A 15658-nucleotide genomic window follows, 5' to 3' on the forward strand; every position below is an offset into this window, starting at 1 on the left:
ATTCTAGTTTTGTTTTCTGTATAAGCCAATCTCCAACTCTGGTCTGATTTAACCCTTTGAGTTCAAGTAAGCAGCAATACAAAATAGAACAGGGAAAACAGGTCACACATAATATTCAGAAAAAATAATACAGAGAGTGAACCCCTTATATCCACATATCTAGCTGGTCTCAGCAAAACTGCATCTCTTGGGCTGAAAAATGAAGCTGACAATAGTAGGATAGCATATGCTATCTTCTACTCAGCCTTGCAATGACAATAGCACCCTTATTGGTCTCTGTAGAAACTGGTTACTGCTAACTATTGTGATGCCTGCTCAGTGGTCTGTATGAAGTGATTTGGTCTCAGCAGTTCTCAGTGAAGTGTCCATAGTAAGGAAAAAATAAACTCCTCAATCCATGCTTATTGCTAGCTCTCTCAGCTAGGACTAAATGAGTACTGAGAATGAATTACCCCTCGGCTACGTCTACACTGGCACGTTCTCACGCAAAAACTCTTTTGCGGAGGAGTTCTTCTGCAAAAACTCTTCCAGAAGAGAGCGTCTACACTGGCATGTGCTTTTCTGCAAGAGATGTGCTTTTGTGCAAGAACATCAATGCCAGTGTAGGTGTTCTCTTGCGCAAGAAAGTTCTGATGGCCATTTTAACCATAGGGCTTTTTTGCACAAGAAATTAATGTTGCCTGTCTACACTGGCCTCTTGCGCAAGAACAGTTGCACAGAAGGGCTTATTCCTGAGTGGAAGCATCAGAGTTCTTGCGCAAGAAGCCCTGATTTCGTACATTAGAATGTCAGTTTACTTGCGCAAGAACATGCGGCCAGTGTAGTCAGGCAGCAAGTTTTTGCGCAAGAGCAGCCGATTTTGTGCAAGATCGCAGCAGTGTAGACACAGCCCTCCAGAATAAAACTGAAACACATGCAGAATGTTGGGGAAGAAGCTTGTACATCTGCTGTCCTTGCAGATAACTAGATAACTTCAGACTCAAAGGCTCTCAGGAGCAGTACATTTTTTTTTTAAATGAACAAGATTTTCCAAAAGTAGATGTTTAAAATTGGGGACCTCAAGCCGTATATAGGCATCCAAACAAAAGGTCTGGTTTTTCAAAAAAATGTCAGGCACTCATCCATGGCCACAAATATCAGACCACTTATAGGAGCTTCAATCTAGATTTAAGAGCCTCACTTTAGGCATCCATTTCTGAACAGCATGGCTGAGGTTAGATCAGACTGTAGAGTAAAGAGAGAGAGGGACAAAGAAGGTGAATTACAATTTAAGTTGGGATTTTCAAAAACATCAAAATAAATTAGCAGCATAAATCCCATGACTTTTAAAGAAGTTCAATGCTGGACAGAACTTGGTCAATATGAGAGTGTAGTCCATGTTTGTCTCAATGATTTCCATAACAGACATCATTGGTTTACAAATATAAGATGGTTGTCTATTTTTCTAACTGCCAGACCTGCAGTCTCAACCTGGGATCTGCAAATCAAGCTGGAGACTTTTCTTTTTTAATGCCCTCCCCAGTAATAGGTTCTGCAGACCAAAATAGGCCCACATTGATACCTCTGCAACTCTACCAACTCTCACTGGCTTTTCATAAATCTAACTGGAATTTAGTAAAAGATTGCCTTGATCCACAAGGGAAATAAAATTCAAGTTCACTCTTGCTTAGCTGTGTTGCCTTTACAGAATTCAGAGTGGGTTTTTTTGTTTTTCTCTTTAAACCTCATTTCAGAAAATCAAACTCTTTAATCAAGAAATCATGAATACAGTGGTGGGAGAAGAAAAGTTGCTGCTTAATCAAATTAAACTATTTACAAAAATCCGTGCAGAGTTTCAAAAATGGGGGAAAATACTTGATGAGAGCGCATTGACTGGTAAGTACAGGGGGGATTGACTATAAAGCTGCTATGAAATACTGCATTTATATTGACTGAAGTTGTAATACAGCTAATAGATTATGTTAATGAAAATAAAAGCTTGAAGTGATGAAAACTTATCTGTCAAGCTGTTGACTAATTAATGCTTAGATACCTGGTTGGCAATCCCCCAGTTGTTGTGAATTCTCAGAGCTCCACTGAAGTCAATAGCATGCTCCCACCTTCCATTGAGGCCAATAGTGCCAGGGCAATTTCAGCAGCTGACAATATGCCCTCTGGTTCTTTGAATAATTTATGTTAAAAGGAGATTTTAAAGTGTAGAGGTAGCAATGTGTGTGTAATAAAATAACCATTACAAAAAACAGGTTTCACATATAACCCAGATCTAAAAGGAGACTATAGCTCACAGACATTTAATTTTAAGATAAGCTCAAAACTTTTTTAAACCTCTCAGAATATCCATTAACTCTTGTGAACATGTAGCACTACCTTTTTGTTGAGCAACCCCTATTATGTTTTTTTTAACTGTTTGTGCATATGTACATAAATGTTGCTAAATAATTCTTAAATGAATAGTTACATGATGAATAAAGGGGTATTCTGTGGATTGAATATAAGGACACACCTCACTGAGGGACAACTACATTTAGACCTGGGTATAGTCTATTGTCTAATCTGTCCTGTCTCACTGCATATCCAGAACCAGTTAATCTATATGTATTCGATGCATGGGAAAAAAACCACAGGAAAACAAGGGAAAAGATGAGAGAGCAGGTGAACAAACACAAGAAAAATAGGAGAGCAAGTAAAAACTAGTTTCTTTATGATGGGACTTATTCCCTTTGAGAATCAGCTGGGGGGGGGGGGGAATGGGAGGCACACCTACATTGAGGGTAAAATGGGATACCTCCAGCTTCATTTAGAAAGCAACTTGAGATTCACATAGGAGAGGCACTGTGTGAGGCCGGTATTAGTTATATAACTAGAGTCATTGTAAGTTCATGAAATGGTTCTAATTAGAACAGAATAAATATTAAAAATAGCCTATAAATGAAAGTTCAAACTTAGGAAATTATGCAGGTTTTGGAGCATCCTGTTCTAAAGTACATTGGAAGATGTTCTAGGTGACTGGTTAATTTTACAAACCTTGTACACCTTCCTTCTAAAAGTGGTGTGTTGTGGTTTTGTTTGGTTTTGGTTTGCTTTGCTTCCCAAATTCCTCTTTGATACATGAAACTACACAATGATTTTTTTGTAGTGTGACTATAAGCCCAAAATTTCCTGTAGTCTCTTGGAACTCTTGAGAGGAATGGTTTCTAAAATCAAATGCAGCATTACCTGTGTACCTCCTGTCTCCAGTCATGCATAGTTATGCTATATTTTTCTAAATCCACCCATGATCAGTAAAGATTGGATACATTTTAAAGCACTTGTACACATATCAAAGGGAATAAATATGATTTAGGATGGCAAACTTCTATAGCGTTAACATTGTTTTAGAGATGGTGCCTGAGCATATCAGAAGGCCTAGAGTAGACTTCCTTGTTTGTAGTAGTTTTTCATCTTCCTCTAAATAAAGCATCAAGTATTGGCCACTGCTGATAAGGTATCAGACTGATAGGAGATGCTATACTGGCCCTTGTTCCAGCTTTCCATTAGTTTACATGCTTAGTGAATGAAACAGCTCATTCTTAGAAGTAATTGCATATTTTGGCTCATAAATCAACCTTCATAAATGCCCAGCTGAGTTCTTTCAGTCAAGTATCTTGAGAACAAAGCTAAAGTTTTAAATCCATAATTTTTTTAAATAAAATGATTGGATATAGTGTATTTAAATAGTGCTATTTTAATGTTCTAGTTAGAAAAACTATACAACATGAAGTGTGGAGATTTGAACAACAGTATCGTGGAAGAGAGCTCCCAGGTTTTGTCAGTTACAAGGCATTTGAGACCATTGTAAGACAGCAAATCACAATACTAGAAGAACCAGCTATTGAGATACTGAAGAAAGTAAATGGTGAGTTTCATTTATTAAGCTTATCCTAAGCTTCAGCAATATTAATTTGTCAACATTTTGGTTCACATGTCGAGAGCTATATTTTACCTGCTTCAGGCAGGGGAAAACTAATCTGAATCAAACCAGGGTCAAGCCATGAAACATTTCTAGACCTTAATCCTCTCTGCCTGACCTTTAGACTGTGATAGGACACATATCTAAATGGACAGTATTTCTGAAAGTTGTAAATGGACCACAATAAGAAAATAGGAAAATGAAAAATCATCAGATAGGACATGAATCAAACATTGAAGAGCTAAGCAGAGTTCCAAGGCATTGTCCTTTGGATAGATATGCTGAATGACCAAGTTTTCACAAATCTGGTGCTGTCAGTAGCTCAGTAATCACATTTACATTGTTAGCTTTATTTTATCTCTCTTTTCTCCCCTCAGAAATTGTCCGAAAATCTTTTACCAAGGTTGCCAAAGATCATTTTGAGGATTTTCACAATCTTAACAGAGCTGCTAAGGTGAGACACCACATCTTCTCCAGACAAGAGCACAAAAATGGTTAAACTTAAAGGCCTGGAAAACATGACCTATGAAGGAAGATGGATTAAAATTGGGTTTGTTTAGTTTGCAAAAGAGAAGACTGAGAGTGGACTTGATAACAGCTTTCAAGTACCTAAAAGGTTGTTACAAGGAGGAGGGAGAAAAATTATTCTCCTTAACCTCTGAGGACAGGATAAGAAGCAATGGGCTTAAATTTACAAAAAGGGAGGCTGAGGTTAGACACTAGGAAATGCTTCCTGGTTGTCCAAGTAGTTAAGCCCTAGAACAAATTGTCGAGGGAGACTGTGGAATCTCTTTCCTCTGAGGTTTTTAGAACAGGTTACACAAACATCTGACAGGGGTGGTCTAGTAATTCCATAGTCCTGCTTTGAATGGTGGGAACTGGACTAGATGACTTCAAGGTATCTTCCCACCTGATACTTATATCAGGTTACATAGACCCATAGAAGACAAGTAATACTGAATGCAAATAATTTAGTGTGTATAAAACTATATTTTACTTCTTCACTCTTGATCACTTATTTCATTCTTGTATCTTTAAACAACTTGTGGAGATTCCTGCAGACATATCATCCTTATGAATGTCATGCAATAAGGTAACAGAGAAACTGAAATGGAAAATGTTATATACGGCTGTTTTGTCATTCAGTAACATTTTGTCACCATTTCACACCATATATGCATATAGCACTATACCCAAAGATTGAGTCCAGTCCCAAAGAGTTTACAAGCTCAGATTTCAGTCAGTCCCAGAGATTTAGTCAAACATGCAGCATGCTGATGGGGCTGGTTAGGAGACTTTTATATACAATGGGACTTTCTTTTTTAAAGCAACTACAGTTACTGAAGTAAGTTTTGAAAAGACTTTAAGGGAGGAGAGGTTAGAAGATATAAATGGATCGTCAGGGAGATGCAGGGGCTCGGCAGCTCTGAAAAAATCAGGCAGCAATCAGGTGAGCATCTGAGCAAAGAGGGAAGGGAGAATAGAGGGAAACAATAGGAGAGGGAGGAAGGAAAGGAGTTGTGATGTGGAAGTCCTGGAAGCTGAGAACAAGGCAGAATTTGGCTCGGGAAGAAGTGTAAATCTTGTGAGGATTTTAAGAAGGCTTGAATAAATTGTAGCACTATCAAGAACTGGACGATTTGTCCATCTATTTGGGTGGATTGGACAGGTAAGGTATCCAGAAGGCCAAAGAGAAAAGGTTGCTATACCTGACCCACTAGCTGAAGGTTGGTTTGTTTGAGAATGGACAATGGTGTGAATTTTCATGATGAGACTGAGGGGAACTAAGTTCATGTCAAGGCCTGCAGAAGTCAGGTAGTTAAAATACAGCAGTGGGCGGGGGGGGATGGGGGACGATGACAGACAGAGGCTGTATGTAGCATCAGCCCTCACTATGTGCCATATCGGAATATATTGCATGATCCAGGGAACTATAGGCCAGTCAGTCTTACCTCGGTTCCTGGAAAAATCATGGAAGGGATCCTTAAGGAATCCATTTTGAGGCACTTGGAAGAGAGGAAAGTGATCAGGAATAGTCAGCATGGATTCACAAAGGGCAAGTCGTGCCTGACGAATCTGATTAGCTTCTATGATGAGGTAACTGGCTCTGTGGACATGGGAAAGTCAGTGGATGTGATATACCTTGACTTTAGCAAGGCTTTTGATACGATCTCCCACAATATTCTTGCCAGCAAGTTAAGGGAATGTGGATTGGATAAATGGACGGTAAGATGGATAGAAAGCTGGCTAGAAGGCCGGGCCCAGAGGGTAGTAATCAACGGCTCGATGTCAGGATGGTGGTCGGTTTCTTGTGGAGTGCCCCAAGGTTTGGTTCTGGGACCGGTTTTGTTCAATATCTTTATTAATGACCTAGATGAGGGGATGGATTGCACCCTCAGCAATTTTGCAGATGACACTAAGCTAGGGGGAGAGGTAGATATGCTTGAGGGCAGAGATAGGGTACAGAGTGACTTAGACAAATTGGAGGATTGGGCCACAAGAAATCTGATGAGGTTCAACAAGGACAAGTGCAGAGTCCTGCACTTGGGACGGAAGAATCCCAAACAATCTGTAAGCATTGTTACAGGTAGGGACCAACCAGCTAAGTAGTAGTTCTACAGAAAACTGGCGGTTATAGTGGATGAGAAGCTGGATATGAGGCAACAGTGTGCCCTTGTAGCCAAGAAGGCTAATGGCATTTTAGGGTGCATTAGGAGGAGCATTGCCAGCAGATCCAGAGATGTCATTATTCCCCTTTATTCGGCTCTGGTGAGGCCACATCTGGAGTATTGTGTCCAGTTCTGGGCCCCCCATTACAAAAACGATGTGGACGCATTAGAGAGGGTCCAGTGGGGGGGCAACCAAAATGATTAGGGGGATGGAGCATATGACCTATGAGGAGAGGCTGAGGGAGTTGGGTCCATTTAGTCTGCAGAAGCGAAGAGTGAGGGCGGATTTGATAGCAGCCTTCAACTTCCTGAAGGGAGGTTCCAAAGAGGGTAGAAAGAGGCTGTTCTCAGTAGTGACAGATGACAGAACAAGGAGCAATGGTCTCAAGTTGTGGTGGGAGAGGTCCAGGTTGGATATTAGGAAAAGCTATTTCACTAGGAGAGTGGTGAAGCACTGGAAGGGGTTACCTAGGGAAGTAGTGGAGTCTCCATCCCTAGAGGGTTGTGTCTAGACTGGCAAGTTTTTCCGCAAAAGCAGCTGCTTTTGCGGAAAAACTTGCCAGCTGTCTACACTGACCACTTGAATTTCTGCAAGAACACTGACTTCCTACTGTCTGAAATCAGTGCTTCTTGCGGAAATACTATGCTGCTCACGTTCGGGCAAAAGTCCCTTTTGCGCAAAAGGGCCAGTGTAGACAGCTCAGATTTGTTTTGCGCAAAAAAGCCCCGATCGCAAAAATGGCGATCGGGGCTTTTTTTCGCAAAAGCGCGTCTAGATTGGCACAGACGCTTTTCCGCAAAAAGTGCTTTTGCGGAAAAGCATCTGTGTCAATCTAGATGCTCTTTTCCACAAATGCTTTTAACAGAAAACTTTTCCGTTAAAAGCATTTGCGGAAAATCATGCCAGTCTAGACGTAGCCGAGGTGTTTAAGTCTCGGCTTGACAAAGCCCTGGCCGGGTTGATTTAGTTGGGATTGGTCCTGCCTAGAGCAGGGGGCTGGACTTGATGACCTTCTGAGGTCTCTTCCAGCTCTATGGTTCTATGATTCTATGTGCCATATCAGAATATATTGCATGATCTCTTCGGTGTTTCCCCAGCTCTGCAGACAATCTCTCGGGAGCAGCTGGCTATTGGCAGTTCTTGCCCACAAGTGTAATGGGCAATGTATACTCTCCTGCCTCCTTGAACTGCCTGACAGGAAGCTAGAATCTAGCAATTTACCATGTGCTCTTTAGGAAACCTGGGACACCATGTTCCATGTTACCAGTTAGATGGGCTAGTCTTGTACTCACCTGCATTGCCTGATGCTTAGTAGATATTGATAGTTCTCTTTACCCCTCCCAATCCCTTTACAGGACAAAATTGAAGACATTAGAGACAAACAAGCCCAGGAAGCTGAAATGATGATCCGAGTCCAGTTTAAATTGGAGCAGCTTGTATACTGCCAAGACAATGTTTACAGCGAAGACTTAAAAGTTATCAGGGAAGAAACCCCAAAGGAAGCAACCAAGAGTCAGAACCCAGTCTCCTTGAGTTTCAATTTTGGAACTATTCCAACCCAGAACCACTCTGCCATTAAAGAAATGGGTTATCACCTGACAGCATACTTCAATGTGAGTTTATGGATTTCTTCCTCCCCCTTCATGTCCACAGATAACCACTTTTGTTGCATTAACTGGAATTTTGAACAGCCAATGAAAAATGTCTGTAGGCAAATTCAGAAGTGATATGAAAGGCATGTATAATATCAGTGATCAGAATCATTACTTGGATGTAGTTACAGAGTTCATAGATAGCAGAGGCCTGCTTCATCCTGCTCTGATTTTTGATTGTCTACCTCAGCTTTCAACTCACACCAACTTAATGACCATGCTATTTCTGAATGTATCCCCACATCAGATGAATGCCTTGCTTTTTAGGGGAGCTTTAGCTTGCTTTGCAGAAATGCATCACTGGCAAAATTCAAGTGCAATGGCACAAAATGGATGCATGTATAGTATAGATGCATTGATTTGTATCTACTACTAGAGGCAGCTACTGAACAAGCGGGGCTCTGTTCTCTCCCTAAAAAAATAGAAACCATATCTAGCTCCTGTTACTAGAAGCAGTTATTTTAACTATAGATGCTATGCATTAGGGTGAAAAGACAAAAAAGATCCTACTTTTAAATCCTCTCTCACACTTACGGAGTCCTAAAGTGCTCCATATCGTAATTGGTTAAATAATGTCAGAGCAGTGAATCTGTGACAGAGAATCATTGGGCACTTGGAATAGGCTTGCCAGATGTCTGGCCAAAAAGGGACCCTAGCAGTAAATGGCAGTGCTGACTAGAAGAGCCTAGTGGGAGGTGCAGTGAGGCTAAGGTAGGCTCCCTGCCCAGCTTGACTCTGTGAACCTTCTGGAAGCAGTGGCATGTCTGTTTCCTACCCCCAACAGCTTGACATAGGGGCAGCCAGGGGACTATAAGCACCTCCTCTGCCCCATGTGCCAGCTCTGCAGCTTCCACTGACCAGGAACAGCAGGCAATGGGAGCTGGGAGGCAGTATACAGCATAGGCTCCTGAACACTTCACCTAGAAGCTGGACGGGGGAGACATGTCACTGCTTCCGGTAACTGAGGTAATTGCTCTAGAGTCTGCATCCCAATCCTCTGCCCCAGAAGTAATCCTCCTTCTCCTGCTCTCAATCCCAACCCAGAGCCCACATCCCCGTGAGAGCTTTCTGCCTCTCCTGCACCCCAAATCCCTGAACCAGCCTGGTGAAAATGAACAAGTTTAGTGAGGGTGAGGAACAGGGGGGGGGGGGGCAGAGAGGGAGGGCAATGGGAAGAGAAAGCTTTGCAGGCGGGGCAGGTCACTGGGAAGGGTATTCAGTTTTGTTCAAGTAGAAAGTTGGCTACACTAACTCAGCAGTATTTTCAAGAGACCCTATGCAGTTAGTTCCACTGAATTTTCTAGCGGAGTTAGGCATTTTTGTCACTTAAAAAAAAGGGGGGGGATTTAAGCACTGAGGAAAATGTTACCCTACAGCATTTGAAAGGAATAATGTTTGGCAATAGACTGGAATTTCTCTCAAAGTGAGCTTGACTTATGTTCCTTCTGTTAGTCAGGTTGAATAGCTTGTCTGAATTATGAATTGCTGCCTCACTTGTACTCTGGTTTGTTAGATTAAAAGGGAAATAGCTTTCCTTTTCCTTGGTTCTAAAACTCCTCCCAAAGATGACCTCCTTTAAGCCTAGGGGAGCCCTGTACTTCCCAGGACTAATAGACATGCCAAAGTAAGTTCTGGATCATGGGAGTTGATTTTGAGCTGTGCCCGTCTGATTGTCCCAAATGGGTTACATGTTAAAGGATTCAGGCTAGAACCTTAAGAATTGAAATCTGTGATATAATTATGAATGTAGGAGATAGTATATTAGGTGGAGTCCCAGTCCACTAATCTTCCCCCTCCCCCCACACACACAGTTTGTAGAAGCAGGTCCATCACGTGCTATGGCTTCTGTGGAGGGAGTTTGAGCTTGCACTTCTCAATAGCCTTATTTACTAGGTAGCACTCTGCTGGCAAATGTCAGCATTGATCTGGTTATACAAGCAGTTACAAGTGACTGGTCTGCCTTGTGTTCATGCTCATGAGAAAATGTTGAGACTTTTTAAAATTAAGAACAGTTTCATTCATGTTTTCAAGTGTGAGGAAAATATGCATCTCAGCTGTCAATCATTTCATGAGACTAATTCATGAAGATATTTACTGAAAATCACTTGACACAATTTTGTAGCTTCTTACTGACTTTCACCATAGTGTCCTTCTCATATTGTCTCTGATAATGTTTTGTACCCATCTTCTGTTTCCAGAGTGCAGGTAAACGTCTCTCCAGTCAAATTCCTCTGATCATCCAGTTCTACATCCTTCAGGACTTTGGAGATAAACTACAGAATTCAATGCTGCAACTTATACAAGAAAAAGAGGAATTAAGCTTCTTTCTTCAGGAACGGAAAGATGCTGCTGATCAGAGGCAGTTTCTGAGTGGACGAATTAATCGTCTGACACAAGCTCGCCATCGCTTAATAAAATCTTCTGTGATGTAGCCTCTCTGCTTAAACAGTCTGTTTCAAATATTAGTCTTTGGTTCTGAAAAGATCTATATCAGAGCTTTGTATAACCCATTAGAAATTGTGCATCTGTCTACACTGACCTTATATACTTCAGTTTATTTTATAGTATGAATTTTCTATGTTTTCCTGCAATTGTTAATGAAGGAAGTTTGATTGTGTTCATTTTAATAAGTGAGGACATGGGCCCTCCAGTATAAAACACACACCTTGTATTGGCAAATGAATTAAACCATGTTCCTGTGCTGTAGAACAGAAAGTACAATTTTAAAAAATTGTAGAAGAAAAATGTATGTTTTCTTCTACATACTCTTTCAGTTGTGAAAACTAATTACACTGGTCTACAATTTTTTAGAAGTCGTCTGCTTCAGAGATAAAATGTGCTATTTATTATGTATTTTGATGTGCTGAATTCAAATATGACAATTAAAACAACTGATTGGCTACTGTTTCCAAGATATTTAAGTTTTTACACTTTACGTCTATGTATATTGTGTAGATAGTAGAGTTTTAATTATAAATTGTAAACCTAGGTCTTTTCATGTGTTTATGGTTGCTTTACATGATAATATTTCACCTGTCCTGTTTATGTAACACTTTAAAAATCAGCAAAAGGGTTATATAAATAAAATGTATTATGAAACAAAAGGCAAAAAACTATTATGTACATAGTTTAGTCCTATTCAGTGTCTACTCGGTGCTTCTTGGCTTGTCTCTTGTATTCATGAAATGGAGCATCTCTTGTCACTGTCCAGCAATAGTCTGCAAGCATTGATGGGCTCCATTTGCCCTGATAGCGTTTCTCCATTGTTGCAATGTCCTGGTGAAATCGCTCGCCGTGCTCGTCGCTCACTGTGACATGTTGCAACCAAAGCTTTTGTATGCCTTGAGGAGGTTTTCCACCAACAACCTGTAGTTGTCTGCCTTGTTGTTTCCGAGAAAATTTATTGCCACTAACTGGAAGGCTTTCCATGCCATCTTTTCCTTGACACGCAATGCATGGTCAAATGCATCATCTCGAAGAAGTTCATGAATCTGAGGACCAACAAAGACACCTTCCTTTATCTTAGCTTCACTTAACCTTGGAAATTTTCCACGGAGGTACTTGAAAGCTGCTTGTGGTTTGTCCATGGCCTTGACAAAGTTCTTCATCAGACCCAGCTTGATGTGTAAGGGTGGTAACAAATCTTCCTTGATTCAATAAGTGGTGGATGCTGAACACTTTTCCTCCCAGGTTCCAATAACTGTCGGAGTGGCCAATCTATCTTGATGTAGTGGGAATCTCTTGCACGACTATCCCATTCGCAGAGAAAACAGCAGTACTTTGTGTATCCAGTCTGTAGACCAAGCAAGAGAGCAACAACCTTCAAATCGCCACAAAGCTGCCACTGATGTTGGTCATAGTTTATGCACCTCAAAAGTTGTTTCATGTTGTCATAGGTTTCCTTTGTATGGACTGCATGACCAACTGGAATTGATGGCAAAACATTGCCATTATGCAGCAAAACAGCTTCATCTTCGTCTTCGATGAATCAATGAACAGTCTCCACTCATCTGGATCGTGAATGATGTTGAGGGCTGCCATCACACCATCGATGTTGTTGCAGGCTACAAGATCACCTTCCATGAAGAAGAATGGGACAAGATCCTTTTGACGGTCACAGAACATGGAAACCCTAACATCACCTGCCAGGAGATTCCATTGCTGTAGTCTGGAGCCCAACAGTTCTGCCTTACTCTTGGGTAGTTCCAAATCCCTGACAAGGTCATTCAGTTCACCTTGTGTTATGAGGTGTGGGTCAGAGGAGGAGGATGGGAGAAAATGTGGGTTCTGTGACATTGATGGTTCAGGACCAGCAGTTTCATCCTCTTCCTCGTCTGACTCAAGTGAGAATGATTCTGGTGCATCAGGAACCGGCAGTCCTTCTCCGTGCGGTACTGGGTGTATAGCTGATGGAATGTTTGGATAATGCACAGTCCACTTTTTCTTCTTTGACACACCTTTCCCAACTGGAGGCACCATGCAGAAGTAACAATTGCTGGTATGATCTGCTGGCTCTCTCCAAATCATTGGCACTGCAAAAGGCATAGATTTCCTTTTCCTGTTCAACTAGAGCCAATCAACAATTGTAAGCATCATTTTCATTCTCAGTGACCCAGAACTAGTAACGTTTGACTACATTTATTTCAGAAGCATTTTGGCTGTAGAGCAGTGTTAGTGTAACATTTTGAAATTTTTGTTCTTTAAATTTTCTATATATTTAAAAAAAAAACACACCACCTTTTCCTGGGGGACAATAGCCTGATGTCATCATGTCACTCTGGCATTCCACAGGCTGCCTGCCCCAGACACGGACTTGCACTAGGGCCACTTGCTTACGCCGCTGTTGTTCTTGGTGCTCATGGCTGCTGGTCCAGCCAGCTCAAGAGAAGCTCCAGGTGCAGAGAGAAGCACCCTGCCTACCACCCCATCTCCACCTAGCCCAGAGTGGCCACCTCCTCTGCCCAGGGCCAAGCCACTCTACTGAGACCTCAGACTGCCTCCCTCCCATCCAGCCTCATGTGGGGCTGCAGCAACAAGTAGCTTTTCTGCAAGGCAGGCAAGGAGATGGCTGGCAGCACTGACCTGAGCGATCTGGGCCCCCTTTGCCTGGCACTGCAGCCCCTCATCCTCCGTCCTCTCCCGAGCGGTGCTTGCTTCCTGCTGCGGGGCGGGGGCAGGATAGCCCAGAGCCTCGCTGCACAGGGAAGAAGCGCTCCCGGGCTGGGTGAACAGCAGTGGACAAGCATGCTCTTCTGGAGCCTTTCCCTGTGCTCTCATTGGCCAGAATCTGGCTAACGGGAACAGCAGGAGGACAAAAGACAAGTGCCCCCACTCCCTCATGGCCAGCCCCTCACTCAACCCCCCACCCAGAACTGCTTCTGCCCCCTATCTCCCATCCAGACCTTGCACCATCAGCCCCTCCTGCACCCCACCCAGATCCTGCAGTCCCATCCCTATTCCACTACTGGCAGCCCTGTCCTGCACACTCAACCCCTCATTTCTGGCCCCACCTAAGATCCTGGGGGGGGGAGGGACTACAAAATCCACTAACCCTGGACCCCCAGAAGAGTTAATCTGGCCTCAGTCCTCTCTCTCCCCTCCTCCCTCTGGGGCTGGAGTATCAGGGTAGTGAGATTGATTTTTCAGCAGGTCAGTTGCCCCTGACCCAAAAAAGTTCCCCACCCCTGGCATTAATGAAGACAATGTTGAAACCTTTTTGTGTTGGAAATAATATTTTCCTTTACTTAAAATGAAGCCTGGCCAACAAGTCCCCAATTAGGGCCCAGACCACATCTGGCTGCAGCATCCTGTTCCCAATCCCTATCCTGAGGCAGGCCCTGCAGTCCAGTTCCCAGCTGGCTACAGAAAGGGCTGGCGGCGGCCCCGCTCCTGCTACAGCATAGGTAGGAGGAGAGGCCACGATCCCGCTGTGGCAGATGGAGGAAGGTTGGTGAGTGCAGCAAACAGGGGGTGCAGCCACCTAGTAGTATGTCACTTTGCCAGTGGAGTGTGAGGATCTGAAGTTGTTCGAACGTGAGACACCTGATGCTCTGACCCAAGCACTGGCAAAGAAACTAACCTTAATGTGGTTCAATACATTTAGTTGAGACTAAGTAGTTTCTATCAGTGTGCGCTGTAATTACGTTTGTATGAAACTCTCAAGTATAGTGCAACTGAGGTTAATACCATCAGACAGTTCATAGCCTACCCAAGGGCACCTTTGGTCTGACCTAGTATGGCCATTCGGATGTGCTTATATAAAGCTAAAATGCATTTGCCCCCCCTCTAACCCACTAGACCTCACTCCCCTTCAAGAGCTGAGAGCGTGCCCAGGAATCCTGACAGGGTCTCTTTCTCCACAGAGTTAGTAACAAAGTAAGAATATACATTAAAATGTTAAGTCTAACCAGTGTTCCTTAAGTGACATACCACAAGATGTCAATGTTAATTTTGTTTCTTTTATATAGGAACTAGGAGACTGCACCCCCTGCTCACTACGCTTGCCAACCCCCCCTCATCTGGGGAGGGATAGGGTCTCTTCCCCTCCTGGTCCTCTCACCCCTCGGTCTCTCCCCCACTCCTGGCCCTCTCACCCCAGCTCTCTCCCTCATGCGCACCCTGGGGCCCACTTATCCCTCCTCCCCCATCTTCCTGGCTCTCTCATCCCTTCTTCCCCCACTCCACTGGCAGCTGGGGGGGCCAGGCCAAGGCTGCACCAGCCCTGGCTTTCCCCCCAATCTAGGGGTTGTTTGAGGAGACTGGGGGCGGGAGAGAAAGGAAGGGGGCACAGCTCCTGCCCCCCCCCCAGGAGGGGGAGCAGCTCGCAGCTCCCACTCTCCCCTGAGCACTGGGGAGGGAAGAGGCTGCGCAGCTCGTGGCTTCCATGAGAGTGCCGGGAGTGACAGGCAAAGGAGACCCAGGTAAGTGCTACTGGATGCATCCTCACCCGCCTTGCATGGCACGTGGTTGAGCAGGAAGGAGCCCGGCTGGGCTTGGGTCTCCTCAGATGCCCTTAGCAGGGAGCTGAGTGCCGGGAGTTTCAGGTTGTTTGTGGGTGGGGGGGGGGTGTAAATGAGGGGGCTGGGGGCAGTGTGTGGAGAGGCTGCAGCCGTAGGGCTGGTAGCATGGCGAGAGGCTGTTCTGGGTGTGGAGCTGGGGGCAGGGCCACATGAATGACCTGTGAGGTCACTGTCATCCCACAGGAAGAGGGATTAGATACAGTGCTCCTGTCAGCTAACTACTAAATGGTCTGATAAAAGAAGTACAGTTTTTCAGGACCTTCGTAGCCCCAGATGGAGATGATGTGGGGGAGGGGAGCGGAGGAGGGTTGTCTTCCCTTCCTCCCCATCTGGTGCTTGGCTTGTACTGAGCATGCTCAGTAATGCTG

At 43.7% G+C, this 15658-nt stretch overlaps 1 protein-coding gene across 1 annotated transcript in view; it reads left to right on the forward strand.

Annotated features, from left to right (window-relative positions):
- The window catches only part of LOC102450348 (interferon-induced GTP-binding protein Mx2-like), a 31370-nt gene extending 19966 nt beyond the window's left edge, over positions 1-11404 (forward strand). The window contains exons 10-14 of the mRNA XM_075912149.1: positions 1734-1875; positions 3737-3895; positions 4327-4403; positions 7975-8232; positions 10470-11404. Coding sequence (XP_075768264.1) covers positions 1734-1875; positions 3737-3895; positions 4327-4403; positions 7975-8232; positions 10470-10703 — 870 coding nt within the window. The 3' untranslated portion in view covers positions 10704-11404. The remainder of the gene's footprint in view (positions 1-1733; positions 1876-3736; positions 3896-4326; positions 4404-7974; positions 8233-10469) is intronic.
- Positions 11405-15658: the final 4254 nt, after the last annotated feature.

The sequence above is a fragment of the Pelodiscus sinensis genome, chromosome 1 (assembly GCF_049634645.1).
Source record: "Pelodiscus sinensis isolate JC-2024 chromosome 1, ASM4963464v1, whole genome shotgun sequence".
In the NCBI taxonomy this organism is placed as follows: Eukaryota; Metazoa; Chordata; order Testudines; family Trionychidae; genus Pelodiscus; species Pelodiscus sinensis.